Genomic DNA, 23,924 nt, shown 5'->3' with positions numbered 1-23,924 from the left:
TAGTGGAGCCCAAAAGCTCAATCAAGACTTTGGTTGAGGTCCCTTTTAAATATTAATTTAGCTTGAAAATAACATTAACTAAGATTAATAAATGCATAACATATTTTCCATTGTTAGCACATGTTAACTAACGTAGTTAACTAATGTTAACAAATGGAACCTTATTGTAAATGTTAACAAAATATCTACTGCTGTTATGATTGTCAATACATGAAGTCACACCGGTCAGTTTGGATAAAATCTGGGTTACACTTTTTTTTTTCTTTCTTTCTTTTTCTAGCCAGCGAATTATTTTCCTACTCCATTTGATCTTAGTCAGTAAAGCAGGTTTTCTTTCTCCAATTTTGCAGTAGAACACTTCCAAACATCTTGCAATGATATGCTCCTTAGACGGTCTATTTAGAGCTATAGACTGAACTAAAAGTGGCAGAATCAGCAAAGAGATGAGCATTCAGCTCTAGCATCTATTTATAAAAATCAACTCATCTTGTTCAAAATCATGCTGTGTGCGATACCAGCAGACCGCTTGCTCCTATTTAAGATCCTGTCCCAGCGAGGATCCTTCTGAGCCCTAATTAGGCCTGCATTCAGAGCGTACATTGTGCATAAATACAAACAGAATGCTTAGTAGCCCGTGTGCTACACTACGATCTCTCGTTTGGACAATCGGAGAGGGTGCAGATGCTTAGACGGGGATGGATGGGAATTTTTTTTGTGCTCCGTCCCAGACGTGAGAATTGCCCAGTTCTGCTGAATGACAACAAACCCAAGGCTTCAGGGGAACACAATGGCTGCATTGTGCTGCATTCGGCGCCTGCTACAGCACTGGGGGTCTTGCCAATTAGGTCAGAACTGTGAGAAAGCTACCTCATCATGATTAGCAAGCTAAATCACCCCTCCTAAAACTATTCAAAATGGACTAAGAGGAAAAGGGTTTGGCTCATTGGTGTGCATAGTAGTTCAACAGACCCATGTTTGCTGATGAGATTAATTATCTAGCGTTCAAATGTCAGCCTTCACTTAGCAAGCTGATAGCATCATTTGAGTTGATTTCCTGATTTCCCCAGCACTCCTGAGTGGTGCATGTTTTTTCCAACCCATGCTTACTGGACATACATAAATATATTTCTGCAAAACCTGAAATACATTGCTCCGGGTACATTTTGCTGCATTTTTGAGGTGACACATCCACAAGAGGCACTATATGCACCGATCAGGCATAACATTATGACCACCTACCTAATAATGTGTTGGTCCACCTTTTGCTGCCAAAACAGCCCTGACCCGTTGAGGCATGAACTCCACTAGACTCCTGAAGGTGTGCTGTGGTATCTGACACCAAGATGTTAGCAGCAGATCCTTTATGTACTGTAAGTTGCGAGGTGGATCCTCCATGGATTGGACTTGTTTGTTCAGCACATCCCACAGATGCTCGATAGGATTGAGATCTGGGGAATTTGGAGGCCAAGTAAACACCTCAAACTCATTGTTGTGCTCCTCAAACCATTTTTGCTTTGTGGCAGGGTGCATTATCCTGATGAAAGAGCCGAGGCCACAGCCACCAGGGAATACTGTTTCCATGAAAGGGTGTACATGGTCTGCTACAATGCTTAGGTATGTGATACGTGTCAAAGTAACATCCACAAGGATGACAGGACCCAAGGTTTCCTAGCAGAACATTGCCCAAAGCATCACACTGCCTCCACTGGCTTGCCTTCTTCCCATAGTGCATCCTGGTGCCATGTGTTATCCAGGTAAGCGGCGCACATGCACCCATCCATCCATGTGATGTAAAAGAAGACATAATTCATCAGACCAGTCCACCTTCTTCCATTGCTCCGTGGTCCAGTTCTGATGCTCACGTGTCCACTGTTGGCTCTTTCGGACAGGGGTCAGCATGGGTACCCTGACTGGTCTGCGGCTATGCAGCCCCATGTGCAACAAACTGTGAATCACTGTGTACCAGCATTAACTGTGTAAGACTTGATTTTCCTGCTAGACAAAAACAGAGATCAAGCAATAAAGCAATAAAACTCATCTGGAGAAGAAGATCTCAAAGAAATAGCAAGGGACAACGTCTACAGATACTGGTCATATAATTTGAAAAAGTTTTTTTTTTTATTGTAAATTATTTTTAAAAACGAAACTTTCATATATTCTAGATTCCCTACATGTAAAGTAAAACATTTCATTTTTTTTTTTTTTTTTTTAAATTTTGATGATTAGAGCATACAACTCATGAAAGTCCAAAATCCAGTATCTCAAAATATTAGAATATTTCCTAAGATCAATCAAAAAATGGATTTTCAAAACAGACAAGTTCAAGTTCTTTACAGCAAATGACTTGCTCCTAGCACAAATTACAGCTGGACATGTTGGCTGGCCAATAAAACACAGTAATATCATGGTCAGCAAACAACTTGGAAGTGGTTTTTGCACTGTGGGCAGGTGCTAAAGTCCTGCTGGAAAAGGAAATCAGCATCTCCATAAAGCTTGTCAGCAGATGGAAGCATAAAGTGCTCCAAAATCTCCTGGAAGATGGCTGTATTGACTTTGCACTTGATAAAACACAATGGACCAACACCAGCAGACGTCACGCCCCCCCAAATCATTACTAACTTCAGAAACTTCCCACTAGACTTCAAGCAGCTTGGATTCTGTGCCTCTCCAGTCTTCCTTCAGACTCTGGGACCATGATTTCAACATGAAATGCAAAATTTACTTTTATCTGAAAAGAAGACTTTCGACCACTGTTCACTGTCCAGTTCTTTTTCTCCTTAGCCCAGGTAAGATGCTTCTGACGTTGTTTCTGTTTCAGAAGTGGCTTGGTAGTCCTTTTTCTGAAGATGTCTGAGTGTGGTGACTCTTGATGCGCTGACTCCGGCTTCATTTGACTCATTGTGAAGCTCTCCCAAGTGTCTGATTCGGCTTTACTTGACAGTATTCTCAAGCTTGTGGTCATCCCTGTTGCTTGTGCTCCTTTGCCTACCCAATTTCTTCCTTCTAGTCAACTTTGCATTTGATATGCTTTGATACATCACTCTGTAAACAGCCACCACATTCAGTAATGATCATCTGTGACTGATTCTCTTTGTGGAGGGTGTCAGTGATTGTCTCCTGGACCATTGCCAAGTCAGCAGTCTTCCCCATTAGTGTGGTTTCAAAGAACAAGAGATACACATAATTTATACTGTAGGGATGGTCATTTATTGAAACTCAAATATAAATATTCAAATATTTTGAGATACTGGATTTTTGGACTTTCATGAGCTGTGCACTCTAATCAACAAATAAAAAAAAAAAAAGAAATAAATAAAAAAATAAAAAAAAAACCTTTTGAAATGTTTTACTTTACATTTATCTAGTATAAATGAAAGTTTCATTTTTTAAAAATAATTTACAATAAAAAAAATGAACTTTTTCACAATATTCTAATTATATGACCAGCACCTGTAGATTGAAAACTTAGGAAAATTCTGTCCTCTTTTTGGATGGTGCCTTTTGTGAAAACCCACTCCTCATTGCCCAAAACAGGTGTTGGTGTAGTAAATATTTATAACCCTTTTGTTCTGGTCTGTATATAAGGTAAATTGCAAAGCAGTCATGCAGGATCTTCTGTAGCCAGAGACCCTCACACAGTGATGGGCAAGTGTCTTCAAACACTAATCCACCAATGTGTGTATATGCATTTTAATTGATGTTATGCATTCATTATTTCTGAATTGGCTTCTAATTGTCCAACTGTGAAATTGACATTTTTACTTGACAAATAAAATGTTATATTTGATTTACTCTGGATTCTTCTGAAATCATTATGACCGGTAGATTATTGGAGTCCATATTTCCGCAAATATGCGTCAGAATAGATTAAAACTAAAGGTTTAATGAAAGGAGCATGTGGGCACATCATAGGACTTTTTGATTTTTGTCAAACTGTCTTAGCAAGTTGCAGTATCGTGACTAAGAAAACTGTGTTTTTGTATGAACAAGCATGTGGCGGTTCGACTCAAATGCATTAGTAAACTCTGCACCCTCTGACTAAGATCAGAACTGGCGAGTTTGTGATTGTGGAAAGAACTCAACGGCCGAAGTGACTTTTCTAAGTGATATGGGTCCATAATGAAAGAATAATTGAAAATAGGAGATACCCAGAAAAATGAAATATCTAAATTAATACATAACAATTCTAATTGGAAACACAACATAAGAATAAGAAACATTTGAAATTGGTGTCAGATGAAAATCATAATGCTTGTAGCATATGTCATGGCAGTTTGAAAGTGAAATGTCCAGTGAGTGTTCATGTTCATGAAATTGCAATTTTCTCTGAAACATTTTATTATGTTTGTTAATGCACGTATAATGGCAATTCGGAAATGAAATGACCGGTGAATGGTGCTAAAAGGCTAATCCTCGTTATCATGAAAATAACACACCGCCTACACTTGAATGCTCTGTATTATAAGTGCAACTTACAACTGAGCAAGTTTACTACATCAGAAAAGCCATACATATGGAGCTGGCTATTTGATGCAAACTTCAAAATGCATTTGTTTACAAATAATTCTCTATTGTAAAAGTGTTTTGAGATCATAAGATGCAAAAAAAAAAGTCTTCAGTAATCAATAATCTGCCCCCATAATAATATTTTTTTTGAAAAATAAAAGTTTGTGTTTTACTTCCTCAGTTGTTCATTTAATTTAGAAAATGCTGTGAAATGTATGTATTGGTACATTTGTGCAGTTTTACAGAAATGCAACCAGAGTCAAACATTTCCAATGAACCTTCTTCAGAGATAGCCTGTACAACATTGCACCTTGAAAATCAAGGCTAATGCCTGCAGCGCCATCCCATGATGACTATTACATTTTTTTGTTTGATCTACTTCATACACAATTGAAGCAACTATAGTGCTCAGATGAGTTGATCTAAATGATTGAACTATTGACTGTAAATCGTTAATGGCCATAACACACACACACACACACACCTACACACACACACACACACACACTACCTACCCCAGTTTTAATTAATCTCAGCCAACAGAACAGGAAAAAAAAAAAAAAAAAAAAAACACCCTTCAAATAATTGGCACCTGCTTGCAAAGAAAATTGGATTGATTTTTTTTGCCATGTGCAATCAGAGTGATTAAAATGATTATCATAGTTCTGTTAATTTTATTAATTTTATTTTTAAGAAAGTATCACTTAATATGATTTTAATGTGTAAAATATTATTTCACTCTTTACATTGGGAAACTGTCAGTATGACTTCCACGTTGGCATTTCCATTCTGTGATTTTAAATTAAGATCTGACCGTATCTCGCAGATTATTATTACATACTGTCTGTTAGCTCTGTCCCTGGATAAAATTGAATTAAGGACCTTATTAGCCTCATTTTGTGAGTGTGTTTAAAGAAAAGAGTCTAAAGTGAAAGAAGCCCTGGAGATGGGTGACAGCGGTGTTCGCTGACACGTTCCATAGAGTATATCAATAAGTGCCATAATCACAATGATAGCAGCAGTTAACTTGAGTCATTAAGTTGCCAGTAGTTTAATGAAATGATTCATGATTGTTGGTTCAGTGATTCTGCTCAGGAAAATGAGCAAAATCTATTTTCAGAGATGACCACAAAGATGTAAAAAAACAAATCACTAAGAATTACCAGAACTTGAAAGTGAAGTGAAATTTGCAGAGCCACTGATTGAAAAAACATAAAAAAACAACAACAACAAAACATTTTCATTAAACAATAGCAGAAATGACTTTAAAACAGAGAGCAAGAAACTTACACACATATTTGTTTTGTGTTCTTTTATTTTGTTCCTTCTCTTTCTGTGTTTCATTTTGCTCTCGAATCAATAATTAGCTTGGGGATATGTCTCGTATAGCTCATTGCTTTGGACCTTAGTTGTCTCACAGTTCTGCTAAATATAAAACTTTATCTATTAAACGTGGACACATGAGTAATAATGCTGCTCTCGATGGTTTGCCACAAAGTAATATGTAATATTTCTTCTAAGTCATAAGAAAACACACACATATCGGCAGAGTTCAAGACAGTTATAAAACAAAGTCAGGCAGTTAAGTGAAGTTTAGGTCGCTATAAAAACAGCACAAATGAGGTTGTTGTGTTTCTTGATTGATATTAACCTTGAATATAAAAAGCCGCCATGCATGATATAACTTTTGCAAATTTGAATCTAGGAAAATATACACTGATGAACGAAATAAGAAGTTCAGTGTGTGAATCATCCAGATGGAATGATAGATTCAGAAATAATTCATGAAATGCTGCAGCATATCTGCCATCTATAAAGTAGACACAGATCAATAGCGCTAGGTTTGTAACCTCTTGTATCGACTGGACATTTCCTCAAGGTTATAAACCAAAGCTACATTCATGAACCATGAGTTATGGGATCAAATATGTTGTTAGGTGACTAGGTCGATTTAGAATTTGAATTTAGATGAAATTAAATTTAGAACTTTCAAAACTATAATTTTGCATTAAAACTATATAAAACTATATATATATATATATATATATATATATATATATATATATATATATATATATATATATATATATATATATTAGGTTTTTTAAATTTTTTAATATTAGTTTTTTTTTTTTTTACAGTGTGGATGCACAAAGTGAAAAAAGGCCGATTAGTAAAAATGAAGAAAAAAAAAAAAGTTTCAATTCTCCAATCAGAATAAGGTATTGTGGAGAGCCATGAAATGTATATCTGAGTCTTAGGATTTTTGCTCTCAAACATGGGTTATGTGGCCCTTGTCAATAAAACATATGGCACCTAATAATGCAGGACCTTAGTAGTCTGTATTATTGCCTTTGAGCTCAAAGACCTCTCATGGTCAAGGGAAAGATTTGTACTTATGTATTCAGCTGTATTGATTTTGCTTACACTATAGCCGGTAATTGATATGCCCCATGGTGAGGCAACTCGGACAGTTCTCACCAGGGAAACGAAAAACAGCAGTGTCTGAATCTAGAGATCAAGCACTCTGTGATATTGAGCCTTAATCTCTGTGGGCAACCGCAGTGTATGTGTGCATGTGTTGCTCAGATGCTTTACAATAAGCCAAAAATATTACGTGCTATGTTAGGCAGAAGGTTAAGCCAATATCAGCTGCTTTTTGGATAATAACTGCAAAATTACACAAATAATTAGTTTGTTCTGAAGCAGAAAAACTGTGTGTTTACTCTCTGGGAATGTGAAAAAACATTAGAAGCAAACAGTTGCAGGCTTTAGTTTAAACCACAGGCAGCTCTGGATCCAAGGGCCCAGATGGGGGTCAGGTCTTGATCAAAATATAACATGTCTTGTTTCTCCGCTGTTCTAACAGTTTAGACGACCATGTCTACACAACTAGACACTGCACAACTACTCATTCAATGCAATTCAGTTGAGCTTCATTGGCATGACTTTGGTATGGTACAATGTTGCCAAAGCAATAAACATGTAATAGGTTATACAGGTATAGTTTGATTATTAAATAAAAGGAAGAAGAGAAAAAGAAATATTCTTTATTGTAAAAATTAGTCACTAAGAAGTAACACAATTTGAAATATGGGAATTATTTAATGACCAAATGTCAAAATGATCTTGTATTTTTGCTTTTTCAGAGTCCAGATGCATGTGCTCACACTGGTCTTTCTCTAAACCAACTTCATAAAAAATATATGTGAAGCTTTTTTTTCTTTTTTGACTGGGAGTCAAGCGATTCAATATGATTTCTGCAGCATGGCCTTTGTATTTTGCACACACTGCTTAACGGCACATAACTTTGTTAACTCTGGCCAGCAGTTAAGGTGCATCAACTGCAGTATTGGCTTTCTGTCATTCTTCCTGCTTCATTTTGTAAGTGAGCCAGAGTCATTGTGCTTGTTTTCCGTCTACTCTTTTTTTTTTTTTTTTTTTTTGTCATCTAAAAGCTTTTACTCTTTTCCTGCCATCATCGCCCTCATCCCTGTTACTTTTCTCCCGTGTGCTTCCTTTTCCTAGTAGCTCCACCTCTCCATGTCTCTGTGTGCCTTTCCTGTCTCCTCAGTGCCAGGTCACATGAGCATTATGCTGGTGAGAGGGGTCCAGCGCTGCCTGGGCTCTGGGGAGCCGCTGATCAGCTCTTTATCACAGCCAAACAGATTCTTGCCTCTCGCTCCAGGGCTCTCGCTGGGGGACTGAAGAAGACAGAGACTGAAGAGAGGATCATTTTCCATCAGTTTGTCTCCAAGTCATAAGTTCTCACTCAAATGGTCTACACATTATCACCTGCTTGAAAAAGTGATAGTTTCTTAATCATCCTTTCTGTCTTTTGTCTTTTTAAATTGACATCATATTCATGTCCATTTTACTTTGACTACAATGGAATAACATTGTTGCTCACAAAAGTTTTTAGTTGATTTTTAACCACAATTACAACAAAACATCAGAAATTTATAAAATGTATAAATTACTTTGAGAAATGTATAAACATTTGCTAATTTAAAGAATATATATATATATATATATATATATATATATATATAAATTAGACCACGCTAATCAGAAACATTTTGTGAGTTGCAGATTTTGACTATATACTTCAAGCGTATTCACTTAAAGAATTAGTTCACTTCAGAGTTAAAATTTTCTGATGGTTTACTCACCCCTATGTCATCCAAGATGTTTCTCTTTCTTCCATCAAAAAGAAATTAAGGTTTTTGAGGAAAACATTCCAGGATTTTTCTCCATATAGTGGACTTCAACAGGGTTCAACGGGTTGAAGGTCCACATTGCACTTTAAATGCAGCTTCAAAGGGCTCTACACGATGCCAGTCGAGGAATAAGGGTCTTGTCTAATGAAACAATCAGTCATTTTCCCCAAAGAAATTAACTAGTTCTGCGATGCGCCACACATTGCGTAATCATGTTGGAAAGGTCACGCGTGACATAGGTGGAAGTACCGAGCAAGTTTTTATAAAGTGAGCATGCAAAGACTAAGTCAAATGGCTTTTACAAAAAAAAAAAAAAAAAAAGGGGTAAAACAACGATTTTGAAGTTGGAGGAGAAAATGACATGTTTTTTTTTGCCCTACCTCAGTACTCCCGTTTATGTCACACACATGACCTTTCAAACGTGATTATGTAATGCCTGGCGCGTCACAGAGCAGTGCAAGGCGAGCATTTGTGGTTAAAAAGTATATACATTTTTATTTTATTTTTTTAGAAAATGACCAATCGTTTCTAGATAAGACTCTTATTCCTCATCTGGGATCATGTAGAGCTCTTTGAAGCTGCACTGAAACTGAAATCCAGTGAAGTCCACTATATGGAGAAAAATCCTGGAATGTTTTCCTCAGAAACCATAATTTCTTTATGACTGAAGAAATAAAGACGTAAACATCTTGGATGACATGGGGGTGAGTAAATTATCAGGACATTTTAATTCTGAAGTGAACGAATCCTTTACTGTGACTGCACAAATGTGAGTTTATTATGTTTATATTGTGTATACATAGCTAATTAATCTCATTTCTATAGGATGTGTTTGAGTGAGCTAATTAATCCAATTGTTCCCGCCATACAGAAAACATAAGAAAACACATTTGTGCACAGACTATAACAAATGCTGGCTCATGACTAACATATCCATTAATGTCACACTGGTAAACAGCAGCCGGTAGTAGCTCACATGTTGATGACGCAAACATACCAAATCGAATCCAAATGTAAAACGTGAAAAGCTAATATTGTGAATCTGTTATTTGTCAAAACAACATTTGTACATTTTTAGAGTATGATTTTGCTACATTTATGACTAGAATGCATGTGATTCCGCCCTCACCAGTGTGATCCATCTGACTTTGCCTGAGACGTGAGCAGGAAGTTCCATCTGGAAGATGAGTGTGTTCCTTTAGCTTTCAAACCTCCTTCCTAATGATTCCATCAGACAGTGAAATTGAGCTTCCACACACACACACACGCACACACACACACACACACACACACACACACACACACACACACACACACACACACACACACACACACACACACACACACACACACACACACACACACACACACACACACACACACACACACACACACACCGTCAAGTACTCAATCACCAGAAAAAAAAAAAAAGAAAAAAAAAATGCAACCAATCTTCAATAAACAACTACATATATCTGTTTGAGGAAACTGTGCTCTACAGATGGTAAGAATTTGCACAGACTGTTTGATTTAAGCCAAGTTCCTTAATTACTGACAAAACAAGTAAGGATAAGACTGTTCTCACAATATCCTTGTCCATATCCACCATATGCCCTAGCCAAATTTAATTTGTGTAACTTGACAACCCCAAAAAACAGATGTGACAGATCCTAAGTTCTGCTATAGGCCTTGTTCTTCAGAAGAGGTCAGATGATAATGGTCACTCAGTAGGGATGGATCACATAGACATTTTGTCTTTGGCAAAAAAAAAAAAAAAAAAAAAAATTGGGTTGATATATTCAGATAATTAGAACTATATTAGAATTTATAAATCAATTTGCACATTTAAAAATATAAATATATATTTGTGGTTCATAAATATGCTTTTAGATTTAATAAATAATCATTTCAAATTTAAGACAAAAATAATTTAAAATTATCTTTTTTTCTGCACAGAACATTAAAATATAATTATTTCCTTTTTGACCTTTTTATAACTGAATACACTCTAAAAAAAAATAAAAATATTGTATCAACTATTGTACTTAGTAACAACTTGGATATGTGAGTTGACTAAACTTTAAGACAGCATGAACATTTTTTACAGTACAAATCTGCAATAAATCATTCTCTTCATGCTTTACTTACTGTACATATGTAACAAAAATGTTTTTTTTCCACTATAATCTGATGACTTTTTTTTTTTTTTTTTTGATGTTTAAAAAAAAAAAAAAAAAGATATTTTATCACATTTGTCATACTTTGATGGTATTTAAATTCAAGTACAGATGACTGTTTTAAACACCCATGGATTTGATTTATAGATATAAAGTACTTCACATTATCTTCTACACTTCATGTCATATTGCTTTAAGTGTTGTGAATGTCAGCTCATCTGGGACATGTACTGAAATATTGTGATGATGATGAATCATTGTTGAATTATTTATTTATTTACTTTCTTTTTTTTCTTTTTCCCCAAACTATGCAACCATGTAACCCAATACCATAAATTCTTTTTTTTTTTTTTTTTTTTTTTATGGCATCTTACTTGATTTGAAATGAAAGAGCTTTACACACCCTCAAGCCATGTGTATATGACTTTCTTATTTCTGATGAACATAATCTGAGAAATATTAATAAATATCCTGATGCATCCCAGGTTTATAATGGCAAAAGGGGTCCATCCACATCCATTCATCATAAACATGTCCTCCACACAGCTCCGTGGGGTTAATAAAGGCCTTCTGAAGTGAAGAGATACATTTGGGCAAAATAAAAAAAAAATAAAAAAATAAATATTTAACAAGTTATGAAGTAAAATATCTAGCTTCCGCCAGACTACCTTCCATATTCAACATACAAAGAAAGTGTAAGTGTACACTTTTTCCGTAATTCAACAAGGGAAGGTGTAAGGACGTAGTGTAAGCCTTTTGAACCTCAAGAGTTTTACACTTTCTGCACACGGTGAATTCGGAAGGCGGTGTGGACTTTTTTTAAATGAACCTTTTCTTGTAGTTTTAAGCCAGACTGCACTCTTTTTATAGAAGGCATACAATAGCATTATTCCCAATGTCGTCTGGAAGGTTTAAGACTAGCACTTATGAGTGCTGAAGCATGTGAAGTACACCGCTTGGGTCTTTTCACCTGTACAAGCATCACCCTGGGAATACATCTGGAAGGATTCCCATACCACTTTCCTCATGTCCTGTAACTAGGGTCTGATATTTCGGAGATTTTACAAGAGCGATCTGACAAATCTTCTTGAGGGGAGGGGTTTTTTTTTTCATCTTGCTGCTTCTGCACCCCAAACTGACATGAAACTTTAATTGTATTTTTATCAAACATTGATTGTTCAATCCAAAAAAAGAGAGAGAGAGAGTTTTGATCTATTGCAAATCTGAACACTTTGATTGCAGACCTACATTTCTGCAAAGCGCTTGCGTTAGAGAATGGTGAAGTGCATTTGTGTGTGTGTGTGTGTGTGTCCTTCTGTTTCAGAATATGGTATTTTGTCTACCCAGGTTCCCTGAGTAATCTTACCATCTGGTCAAGGTCATAAGTCTCAGAGCATCACTTACCACTGGGCTGTTTTACTGGGACACTGATACTTTGGGGATGTTGCATTAAACACACGATGCCGTGCCAACAGATGTGACATGGTCCACCCTCAGTAATAATAATGTGTTTCTTTGTTGTCTGTGTGTGTTGTGTCTGTGGGAATGCTGAGGGAATCATTGAACAATATGCAGAAAACAAATTTAATCACATTCCTGCAGGTTTGGTTTCAGTCTGATTATGAAAAATAAAGCCCACCTCCCTTTTGTCTTTTTAATAGGCAAAGGCTTTTATGAAATATTATAAGCAAGTGGAAATTTAACAGACCTTTCATTACTTAGCGTGTTTTGGCCAGGGAGCTGTAAATCATCTGCCGGCTTTACAATAAATAAGCTCTGAGAATCCAAAGCGGGAGCTTACCTTGGGGTCTTTGACCACTTGGGGGGTCCAGAATGTAGCAGATATTAATGCAAAGAGTATAAAAACAAACAGTTTGCATTTTCTTTAGAGAAAATTCCAGTAGCAGTGCAAAATTATGTCATAGTAAAGAAATGATGTAGAACTGTTGGTGTATGTATGTGTGTAAATGTTATAAACTACATTACAATTGGAACAGAGAAAGAGCTGAGAAATCACAGTGTATTGTGGGATAACTTAACCATGAACTATAAATTCTGCAAAATTATGGCCAGAACTCTCTCAAATATATCTGTATATGGCATAATTCCAGAGTGCAGCTGTAATGGTTAAAACGTCGCCAAGGGAGACAGTGTGCTATGAGACAGGACTAATGTCTATCAGAGCAAGAAAGGCACTGAACCAAACCAGGGCATGTCGATACTGAGATGGTTGAGAAATATTGAGAAATATTATGATTTAAATAGAGGCTACTACATTTCTGAACTGAATATCAGGCCATAGCAGTGTCAGTGTTTAAGACGGAAGAGCTGCTAATGAATGAATGAATGACACATGGAGAAGTTGATACAAAGGGTTTTTTTTAGGCATTAAGTCCAAATTATTATTATTATTATTATTTATTTTTTTTTTTTTCAAACATTTCAAAAACATATTTATTACCATATTTTTAGTATTTTTAGTTTAGATGGACAAGTGACATTCAGAGTCAGCTAAATAATAAATGTTAATTTTAACTGAAAGTTAAAACTTTGTTCTCAGGACTAGGGTATTTTCATAAATGTGAGATTGCAGAAAGTAGTCACTTTTTATTGGTATATATTTCAAATTTTAATTTATCTGTAGTCTGGGTCCTGAAATTTTTATTAATATTATCATTTTTAAATTATAATTAAAATGTAATTTAGTATTACAAGTATGACATACACAAAAATATTCATTCATTCATTCATTCATTCATTCATTCATTCATTCATTCATTCATTCATTCACTTTAGCCTGTTAGCCCTGACTTGTGAGGCTAAAATTAGGTCTGCACGATTTGGTTCCAAAATTTTATTTGTGATTCGTTTGTGATTCCAATTTAAAATCCGAGGAAAAAAAACAAAACAAAAAAACAATACAGGTTTGATGTAATTTTTTGTAGGGCTGCACAATTTGTCCAACACTTTCTGAATATGTATTAATAATAATTATCATCATTATTATTACAAAATAAAAATATGAAAATTACTAAATAAAAACAAATAACATATTATTATTATCATAACATTTCACTGTAAAATAAAAAGTGAGTATTTAACAAAGAGTAATATAATAACTTTATATTACATTACAACTGTAAAATTGCTGACTTAAGAAAAGTAACCGACCATGAAACAAACAAAAGAAAAAAAAAAAAAAAACAGGCAGTTTTGACTCTAATATTTGAGATACTACACTGTAAAACCGAACAGTGAAATTAATTAAATTAAATGAGTTTGTTTCACTCAAATAATAATAAAAGTTCATTGTACTTAATAGGAAAAAGTTGCATGAACTCAAAATTTCATTGTAGTAAGCTGAACTTAATATGATTGAGTTGAGCTGCAGCAGATTTCTAACTCAAAGCATGTTTTGCGTCAGACCATATAAATAACTGTTGAAATTAAGTGTTATTTTGTGTGTTTTTGCACAAGATTAAAGATATAAGTTAATGTTTAATGTTGTGTTATGTTGGGATTCAGGGGGTTCTGTTATGTTAGTTTTGTAGGGTTACCACTGTGGTGAAGGGTAGAGCCTGTGGTTAGGTTGAGGATGAGCTGCAAAATGTTTAAGACCACATATGTTGTTTGATTACATAAGTATGTAATGACAGTCTCTCTGATAGTTATAATAGCACAGATCTGAATGTGATGTTTATGTTAATTAACTGTATGTAATTAACATTATGATAAGTTGGGAAAGGGATGCTGGTGACGGCATTGTTAGTGAGAGACACCTCTGCACCACACTGGCCTTGATCTGCTTCCATGGCTCTCAGCCCCGCCCCCAAATTTTAAGTTCTACCAACTTAAAAATGAGTTAGTTTACTTAAATGTTTTGAGGTAATACGTTTCCTCAAATGTTTTGAGAATTCGGAACTTATTGGGTTTTACAGTGTAGTGAAAATTCACAACACTTTATTCCAATTTTGATACTATGGCTAAAACTACTAAAAAGAACAAAAAATCAAATTACAGGTAATAGTACAAATAGCATGTTCGGATAGCGTGTAAGTATAGAATTCACTTTTGCGTGTTCTAACGCTTGAACATTTACACTGAAAATGCTTACATTTCCGTGATGCAGCACTGACCCGTCAACTGTACAGAGTGTCATTCAGGTTTGTTCACGTCGATGTTCTCACAACACTGCATTGTTAGAGTTCATACAAATGATCTGGCGTCTGACACAGTTTCATATACTCGCAAAAACACAGATTTTTACTCGCATTTGAAGCATGTTGAGTGTTAATTTTAGGCCCTGCTAATATCTATGGCTTCTTAATTTTCAAATGTAAACCATCAAACTATTATTTTGACAAAAAACCACATGAACTGCTCAGGTGTAAATGAACACAGGGCTGCGCTTCACTCTGAAACACACAGCTAATACATTTATTTAATTAAATCGCAGCCTTTGTGATTCGATAATTGCACTAAGCCATATTGCAATTTTATTCCGATTAATCGTGCAGCCCTACCTAACATTGTAAAGATTTAGTCCTGGAACCTGTGAATTGCATTAAGCTATAGTTTATATATAGATGTTATGTTAGTTGCTTATTTTGGTTATTCGTGCTTCAGGCACTCATTCTGAACCCCTGATCTCTCTCTCTCTCTGAGCTCTAACTCCTGCTTCAGTGCTTCTCCACTGAGAGTTTGTTTGTTGCTCTTGAAGCATTTAATCCCTTCTCTCTTTGAGATGGGAGAGCAGAGAGCAAGGAGGACGCGCTGCCTCGTTACACGCTGTACTACAGTAACGTCTGAGCGCTTTTTTAAGTTTACCTCAGGTACGTACCATTTCCACTGCGTCTCTAATTGCGGTGTTATCAGTGTGGACCTGTTTGTGTGGTCTGATGAAGAGCTGCACGCATGGCGGCTCCCTCCTCCAGCGCTCTGGGGGGCTGTGGATACCGCCTCGCCTCCTGCTTCTCAGCTTCAGAGTCTTAAGCGAGACTGTACTTACATAAGCAGTCACCACATCTTCCTTCCACTTAGCCAAAGAAAAGTTTTGTTCACGAATGCTGAAAGTGGAAGAATGTGTGTTTGAGTTCTGTGCATAGAGCTGAGATTTGTCGGTAACAGTTATATCAGTATAAGCGAAAATGAACTTTTCTTGTGCAATAGAGGTATGTTGCACTGGGAAATAAACACACCGCTTTCACATTTTTATAGATGTAAAGTTAAATTCAGAATGGTATTATCACGTTACTAGAAATTAAGTATAAGGTAGACTATTGTCACACACAGATGAGTATGGAAGCTTGAAAAAAAAAAAGAAAAAGGCTGCAAGTGCAACTTTTTTTTGACTTTATTGACTTAATTTCGACTTTATTTCTCATAATTCCGAGTTTGCAATTCTGACTTTTTCCCCTCAGAATTGTGAGATACAGAATAAACTTGGAATTGTGAGATAAAAGTAACAATTACCTTCGTTTAAGTCTGTGGCAAAAACAAGCTTTCATAGATAAACTGTCACAACCATAGATATATAAACATAGCCTGCTTTACATACGCCATCTGCAATATTGGTCAAATCCAGTCCGTGACCACTTGAGAGCAACTTGAATGTGCATCTGCAACCAAGTTATCCACATATCTATATTTGCTGTAGATGATTTTCACTGCATTTAATTTGTCATTAAAGGGTTAGTTCACCCAAAAATGAATATTCTGTCATTAATTACTCAGCCTCATGTCATTCCACAGCCATAAGACCTTTGATCATCTTCAGAACACAAATTAAGATAAGTTTGATGAAATCCGAGAGGTATACGACTCCATAGACAGCAATATAACCACCACTTTCAAGGTCCAGAAAGGTCCTGAAGATATCGTTAAAACCGTCCACATGACTGCAATGGTTCAACCTTAATTTTATGAAGCGACAAGAATACTTTTTGTACACAAACACAAAACACAAATAATGATGCATTTCTGTACCTTAAAGTGGTGGTTATATTGCTGTAAAACACTCTACTTTGACATTTTATGGGTCGTATGGCTGTGAAATGACATGAGGGTGAGTAATTAATGACAGAATTTTCATTTTTGGGTGAAATAATCTTTTAATGTGATAATTCTGCATGGATACTGCGTAATGAATTACATATAAAAACTCAAACCAGCATATTCTCACCTCTGAAAGTTTATGCCATTTCATCTGGAATTTATAGCTTGGTGGTTTTTACACCCAATACTGTGACATTTTCAATTAAAATTCATTAATTTGTAAGTGTGATGAAGAAAATAATGTTAATCGCTCCAAGATGGCGGACGTATCGATGTGTCTGGAGTGGTCGAATATGGCATCTACGTATACATATCACAACTATCTCAATAATTACAAGGTTTTTTAGTTAAAGGGCAACCTTGAATTGACCTTGCTTTTTGACAGTACATTTCAAATGCATTGATATCATCAGTTTCATCACTCATCATTTGATTATAAATAATTAAAATGAATTCTTGCCATCACGTGTTTTGCTGTGATTGACCCACATTCTCCCATGGCTCTTTTCTCTGAAGCCAGGTCATGGAGGAGGAGGAGAATATAAAAATATACTCATTTATAATAAATGTGCTCTACAGCACACATGTTGGTCCATGCCATTGGTGTATTTCTTTAAAGAACTGTTGGGTTAGTTTCTGCATTAAAGATGCAGAACAACCCAAAATATGACCTTGATAACAAACATAAGAATTAAACAATCAATGGAGATAAAGGATAAAGGTAGAGAAGTGTGCGCATGAACATGCAAGTCAGAAAACCAAAGAGTTACTGGCCAATCAAAGACAGTGAGGCAATTAAAAAACCCAGAACAAAAGAGGATTTTACCACGAAACCTCATTAGGCCTGTTTTCTTGTTTTTTTGTGTCATTTGCATTAAAGGATCTTGACAGTGAATCGCATTACCATTCTTTGACTTGCAATCCTTAAACTAAAAGTTCCTAGCCATATGCAAGCATGGTTGCCTTTAAAAAATAATAATACAAACAATAAATAAAAAATTCAGGACATGCCAGACATAAACTGCATGAGGCATTTTTTTCCCTCGTTCTCCAGTACTTACATAATATGTGCTCTTGCAAAACTGCATTTGATAAGAGTTGCTGGAACTAATGGATCACCTCTGAGTGCTTGTGGCTTTTTTTTTCTATAGCAGTCTGCTGCATATCTGTCTGTCTCTCGCCAAACAGAAGATTACCTGCACTATTTGTTGAGAACTTTGTCAGGCTTACAGAAGGTTGAATAGGTTAAGAGCAACTCGATTTCAAAGTATTTCTTGGGAAGTTTCATGTAAAGCTTTCACTCAAAGAAAGGGCAATCTCTTCCACAAATTAAGATGAAATAGTATTATGGTCAAAAAAAAAAAAAGAAGCTCATTAGGTGTCTGTATACAGTATAATCTCAGTGGTTCAAGGCAGTAATAAGTGGGAATGTTTTCTTTTTGTTTTTTTTTGATTGCTTAAATGAAGCAAGCACTTCATTGTTAAGTGACAGTGATAGACTTCACAGCTCTTGACTGTGGATCCTTGAGCCTTCAACAGAACATTGTATGCATTTGAATATATATGATGGTGTTAATTTGAACAGTTTTAAATAAATTAACAATGTTAAATATTAAATGTAACCAAAGCTACAAAAAGCTTACAATGTGCACAGGATTATCTGTTTATGTGTTTTGATATATTATGATAGTGATTTTATTTTTTAATGCATTTATTTATTCTTGTAAATATTTCCCCCCACTTTAAATGAATATACAGTACTGTGCAAAAGTTTTAGGCATGTCAGTATTTTCAGCCCCCAAAAAAGGGTTTTAAGCCAGTTATTAAAATATATGTAGAGTGTAGTGTAGTGTGTCAGTAGGACATACAAAGTTCTGGTATGAAACTGTAGATGGTGCAGGCTAATAGGTCCTTTAACACAACCTGCTAATTATCACATGAGGGTCGCATGAGGGTCCTGCTGTATTAGTAGCCAATGAGCGTGTGTTCTTAATCTTTAAATACATGAGTTAGCATTGCTTAGTAGCGCAGCGTGCTTCAGAAACCCTCCGCCTTCCCCAGCTCCACCTGTATAGATCTGCTACGGTTATTCACGTACGCTATTTTGTACAGCAGCAGCATTTCTTACTTGCTCTGCTGCAGCAGCGTAGCAGATCTATTCCATCAAGACCAAATATATCTACATTGTAATATCCCTCTCTGAGAGTTGTCATGACAGAAATATCAGTTCACATTTCCAAACATTCCTTTTGCCATTAATGTTAATAATCCAGTGAGATTTTTGAATACACAAGGAGTCTGACAACAGCTGGTGCTCCACACGAACATCTGATCTCACCATCATCGAATCTGTCTGTGATTACATGGAGAAACAGATGAAACTGAGACAGACTAAATCCAGAAGAACTGTGGCTGTGACTCCAAAATACCGTTCAAAGTTTGGGATCGGTAAGATTTTTCCAATGTTTTGCTTATGTTTAGCTTATTCTCACCAAGGTTACACTTATTTGAACAGAAATGCAGTAAAAAAAAAAAAAAAAAAAAAAAACTATAATATTGTGGAATATTATTACAATTTAAAAGAACAGTTTTATATTTAAATATATTTTAAAATGTAATTTATTCCTGTGATCAAAGCTGAATTTTTAGCATCATTACTCCAGTTTTCAGTGTCACATGGTCCTTCAGAAATCATTCGTGATGATTTGCTGCTCATTTCTGATCATTATCAATGTTTAAAACAGTTGTGTACATTTTTTATTTTTATTTTTCAGGATTCTTTGATAAATAGAAAGTTCAAAAGAGCAGCATTTATCTGAAATCGAAAGCTTTGCATGTTATATATTTGCATATTGTATATTGTTTAACCAGGAAGTGCTTACCATTCTGAGAAAAAAAAAAAAAAAAAAAAGTGAAATTTTTGGTCTAAAATGACTTACCACCAAAGGTTTAAGGCGAAACCTTTACATAGAAGAGGTATGGTAGCTGTTAATGCGTGTTGTCTGGTTTGGATAGGTTGTAAGGATGTTTGTGCTATTGTCAGCATAGTAGAAAGTAAATTATTTGAGGGGAAATATGTGAACAAGTCCTCAGATTTCAACAGACGAGACAACACCCTTCCCTAACCATGTGCTGATGACAGCAACTGCAAACAGTGTCCTATGAGGTCTCCAGAACACACGTCAGAACATGAAATCTCTTTGTTCGCCACAATGTCATTGTCAAAAACCACACAGTAAAATCAAAGCTCTCCAATGAGACCATGTGTCTCCACTCCATAAACATCTTGCATTATCAGTGTGTGTGTGTGTGTATGTGTGTGATATTTTCTTTTTTACAACAGCATTGTATTTGAGAGAAGTGCCCGTAGTCATATTTCTAATTTCAGTCTTATCTCTGTGCAGTCTGAGAACGGCTTGTGTCCAGTAATTATGCTGATGTACTATAACACTGTGTTCCCTTTTTTACTTGAAGTTTAGGATTTCAAAGGGCAGTGGGTTTTTAAGGCTTTGCTGATTTCTGGAAACTGCCCTGTCCTCGTTTCAAGGGTTCTTCTACTTTTCTTTAATAAGCAAAATGCTTGGTTGCATTCCTCAGTTAAAAAACATTTTCCTTTATAATGGACTTTCATGTTTTAGATTCTCCTGCAGAACGAAACCTTGAGATGAAGGTTGGGGAGGTGAGGTATCCCACATCTATCTTGTCTTTCGGGAGGTTATACACAATGATCCACATTCCTTCAGTCAGGAACATCCACTGGTAATTTTACAAAAGGTGCAGAAATAATATTGCATGGAACCTAACAAACTATTATGCCTGAAAGAGAAGTGTTTTGCTGTGGGAGAAAAATGATCAAATCTATGCTGGAACAGAAAACTGGACATCTCTATAAATAACTCTGTTGCACCAGCTAGACAATAAGATTAAATGGAGAGTTAGTGGAAATGTCTCTCGCTTCTTTAGTTTTTCTTCTGAGAAAAAGACCCTCATTTATTAATACTTAAATGAAACACAAATTGAAAATATTGAAAAAGTTCAACCTTTTGAGCACCTGCAACCCTACAGAAGATGACTTTTTTTCTCAGAATTGAGAGTCAGATTAGCGAGATATAAACGTACTCGGTTACTAACGTAACCTCGGTTCCCTGAGATACGGAACGAGTACTGCGTATGGGGAAAGGTCTCCCTTTTTCCCCGCTGCTGAAGCCTTTTTCAATAACGCAGTGTAACTGCACCGTCATTGGTTCACTCATAGACAAGTTGTTGAACCAATGGCGGCGCGGCATAGCTGCGCGGCCTATGGCGACAAAGCGCGCGAATATTCCCGCCGAAATGGGCGGGGTATAGGGCTATATAAGCAGGCGTTTCGCCATAGGATTTCAGTGTCAATCGACTGAAGCGACGACCCTGAGCCGCAGCCTCGTGGCACGGCAAGTGACGCAGTACTCGTTCCGTATCTCAGGGAACCGAGGTTACGTTAGTAACCGAGTACGTTCCCTTTCGATACTTCACTCGTACTGCGTATGGGGAACGAATTCAACCACGCCGTGCCACGGCTGGGAACGATATAGCTTGCATTTGGCCACCCAGAGGGGGGCAAAAAGGACAAGCGGAGGCAAAGCCTAACCGAACCCATGGTTACACTGAAGGAAGATACTTCCTATGGTGGCGTGAAGCGGGACCTGTTGGAAGCCGCTAATCACACCGACAGGACCCGAGCTTGTAAGGTCGGGACATCGAGGTGATAGAACCTGACAAAGGTGGACGGCGAAGACCAGCCGGCCGCCTCACAGATGTCTTGGATGGAAACTCCGTTGGACCAAGCCCACGAGGAAGCCATTCCTCTAGTGGAGTGGGCCCTGACTCCTATGGGGCAATTAGTGCCCAGTGAGGAGTAGCACAGGTTAATAGCATCCACTATCCAACGGGAAATGCGTTGTTTCGAGACCGGAGACCCTTTGGTGCGGCCGCCAAAACAAACAAAGAGTTGATCCGACAGTCTGAAAGACTGTGATCGGTCTATGTAGGTCCTCAATGCCCTGACTGGGCAGAGTAGCTGCAGCTCTGGTTCGTCCGCCGAGGGAGGAAGAGCAGAGAGCGAGATGACCTGAGCTCTAAACGGAGTTGAGAGCACTTTAGGGACGTAGCCATGCCTAGGTTTCAGAACGACCTTAGAGTCACCAGGCCCGAATTCGAGGCATGCAGGGTTCACAGAGAGGGCCTGCAAATCGCCAACACGCTTTACCGATGCTAGTGCTAGTAGCAGAGCGGTTTTTAGTGTTAGGGGCCTGAGGTCGGCTGAACCCATTGGTTCAAATGGGGCTCCTTTCAAGGCCCTGAGGACCAACGAGAGGTCCCAGGAGGGAATAGTGAGAGGGCGAGGAGGATTCAAACGCCTAGCACCTCTCAAAAACGGATCACGAGCCCGTTTCGTCCCACCGATTGGCCAGCAATAGGAGCGTGGAACGCTGCAATGGCTGCTACGTAAACCTTAAGCGTGGAAGGGGAGCGCCCCATTTCCAAGCGTTCTTGGAGGAAAGACAGTATGGAAGATACGTCACTCTCCACAGGGTCTATGTTGCGTGTTGAACACCAATCAACAAAGACTGACCACTTCTGGTCGTAGAGGCGCCTCGTAGATGGGGCTCTAGCCTGAGAAATGGTATTTAGGACGTCCTCGGGGAGGCTAGTCGGCTCCCATCGAGGGACCAGAGGTGCAGAGCCCAGAGCTGCGGCTGTGGGTGCCAGATTGTTCTGTTTGCCTGAGAGAGGAGGTCCCGTCTCAGGGGAATCGGCCACGGGGCTCTTAGAGAGAGCCTGAATAGCTCTGAGGACCAAACCTGGTTCCTCCAGAGCGGGGCCACCAGAAGGACTCTGTGCTGGTCTTCTCTGATACGCCTGATGACCTGGGGGATCAGTACGATCGGAGGGAAAGCATAAAGGAGCGTGCTGGGCCATGTGTGGGCCAGAGCATCTACTTCCTTCGAGAAAAATGTTGGGCAATGAGAGTTGTCTTCTGAGGCGAAGAGGTCTACCTCTGCCTTCCCGAAGAACTCCCAGATCGTGAGGACCACTTGGGGGTGGAGCATCCACTCGTCGGAGGGGATGTTGCTCCGTGACAACATGTCCGCACCCAGATTGTTCCTGCCAGGAACATGAGTCGCTCTGAGCGACTGAAGCCTCGGAAGAGCCCATTCCAGCAGTCGTTTCGCCAGAGCGCATAAGCGGCTGGACGAAAGACCGCCTTGGTGGTTCAGGAATGACACCACCGTCATACTGTCTGACCGAACTAGAACATGACGTCCCGTCAAGTAAGCCTGAAAGAACTGAAGGGCTTTCATCACTGCTAGCATCTCTAGACAGTTGATGTGTAGATGGCTTTCCTCGTGGCTCCACGAGCCGAAGGCCGGTCTGCCCTCGCACACAGCGCCCCAGCCCAAGTTGGAGGCGTCTGTTGAGAGCACCGTCCTCCGTGAGACCGCCTGTAAGGGGACTCCGCGTTGGAACCATACTGGATCCATCCAAGGTTTCAGGGCTAGAAGACAGGCCCGATTGACCTTGAGACATAGGCGGCCGTGCCGCCATGCGCTGGGAGGAACCCGGAACTTCAACCAGTACTGAAGAGGCCGCATCCGAAGAAGGCCTAGCTGCAGCACCGGGAGGCGGAAGCCATCAGCCCTAGCAGCCTCTGGAAAAACTTCAGAGGGAGATAGGCTTTGTTCGTGACAGATGCCGTGAGCTGCTGAATTGCCAGGGCGCGCTCTGGCGAGACTACTGCCGTCATACGGACCGAGTCGAAAACTGCTCCCAGAAACGAAATTCGTTGAGTGGGGCATAGCGAGCTCTTGGCTAAGTTGACCCTGAGACCCAGGCATTGTAGATGGCTGAGGAGCACGGATCTGTGGCGTTCCAGCTCGTCTCGCGAACGGGCTAAGATGAGCCAGTCGTCGAGGTAATTCAGAACCCG

At 38.0% G+C, this 23,924-nt stretch overlaps 1 protein-coding gene across 1 annotated transcript in view; it reads right to left on the bottom strand.

The window, feature by feature from the left end:
* The window catches only part of kirrel3b (kirre like nephrin family adhesion molecule 3b), a 359,059-nt gene that overhangs the window by 307,368 nt on the left and 27,767 nt on the right, over positions 1-23,924 (bottom strand). Inside the window, exon 2 of the mRNA XM_067390740.1 lies at positions 15,744-16,084. Coding sequence (XP_067246841.1) covers positions 15,744-16,084 — 341 coding nt within the window. The remainder of the gene's footprint in view (positions 1-15,743; positions 16,085-23,924) is intronic.

The sequence above is a fragment of the Chanodichthys erythropterus genome, chromosome 7 (assembly GCF_024489055.1).
Source record: "Chanodichthys erythropterus isolate Z2021 chromosome 7, ASM2448905v1, whole genome shotgun sequence".
Taxonomy (NCBI): domain Eukaryota; kingdom Metazoa; phylum Chordata; class Actinopteri; order Cypriniformes; family Xenocyprididae; genus Chanodichthys; species Chanodichthys erythropterus.
The sequence above is the reverse complement of the archived record's forward strand: the minus strand, read 5'-3'. Positions and strand labels throughout refer to the sequence as shown.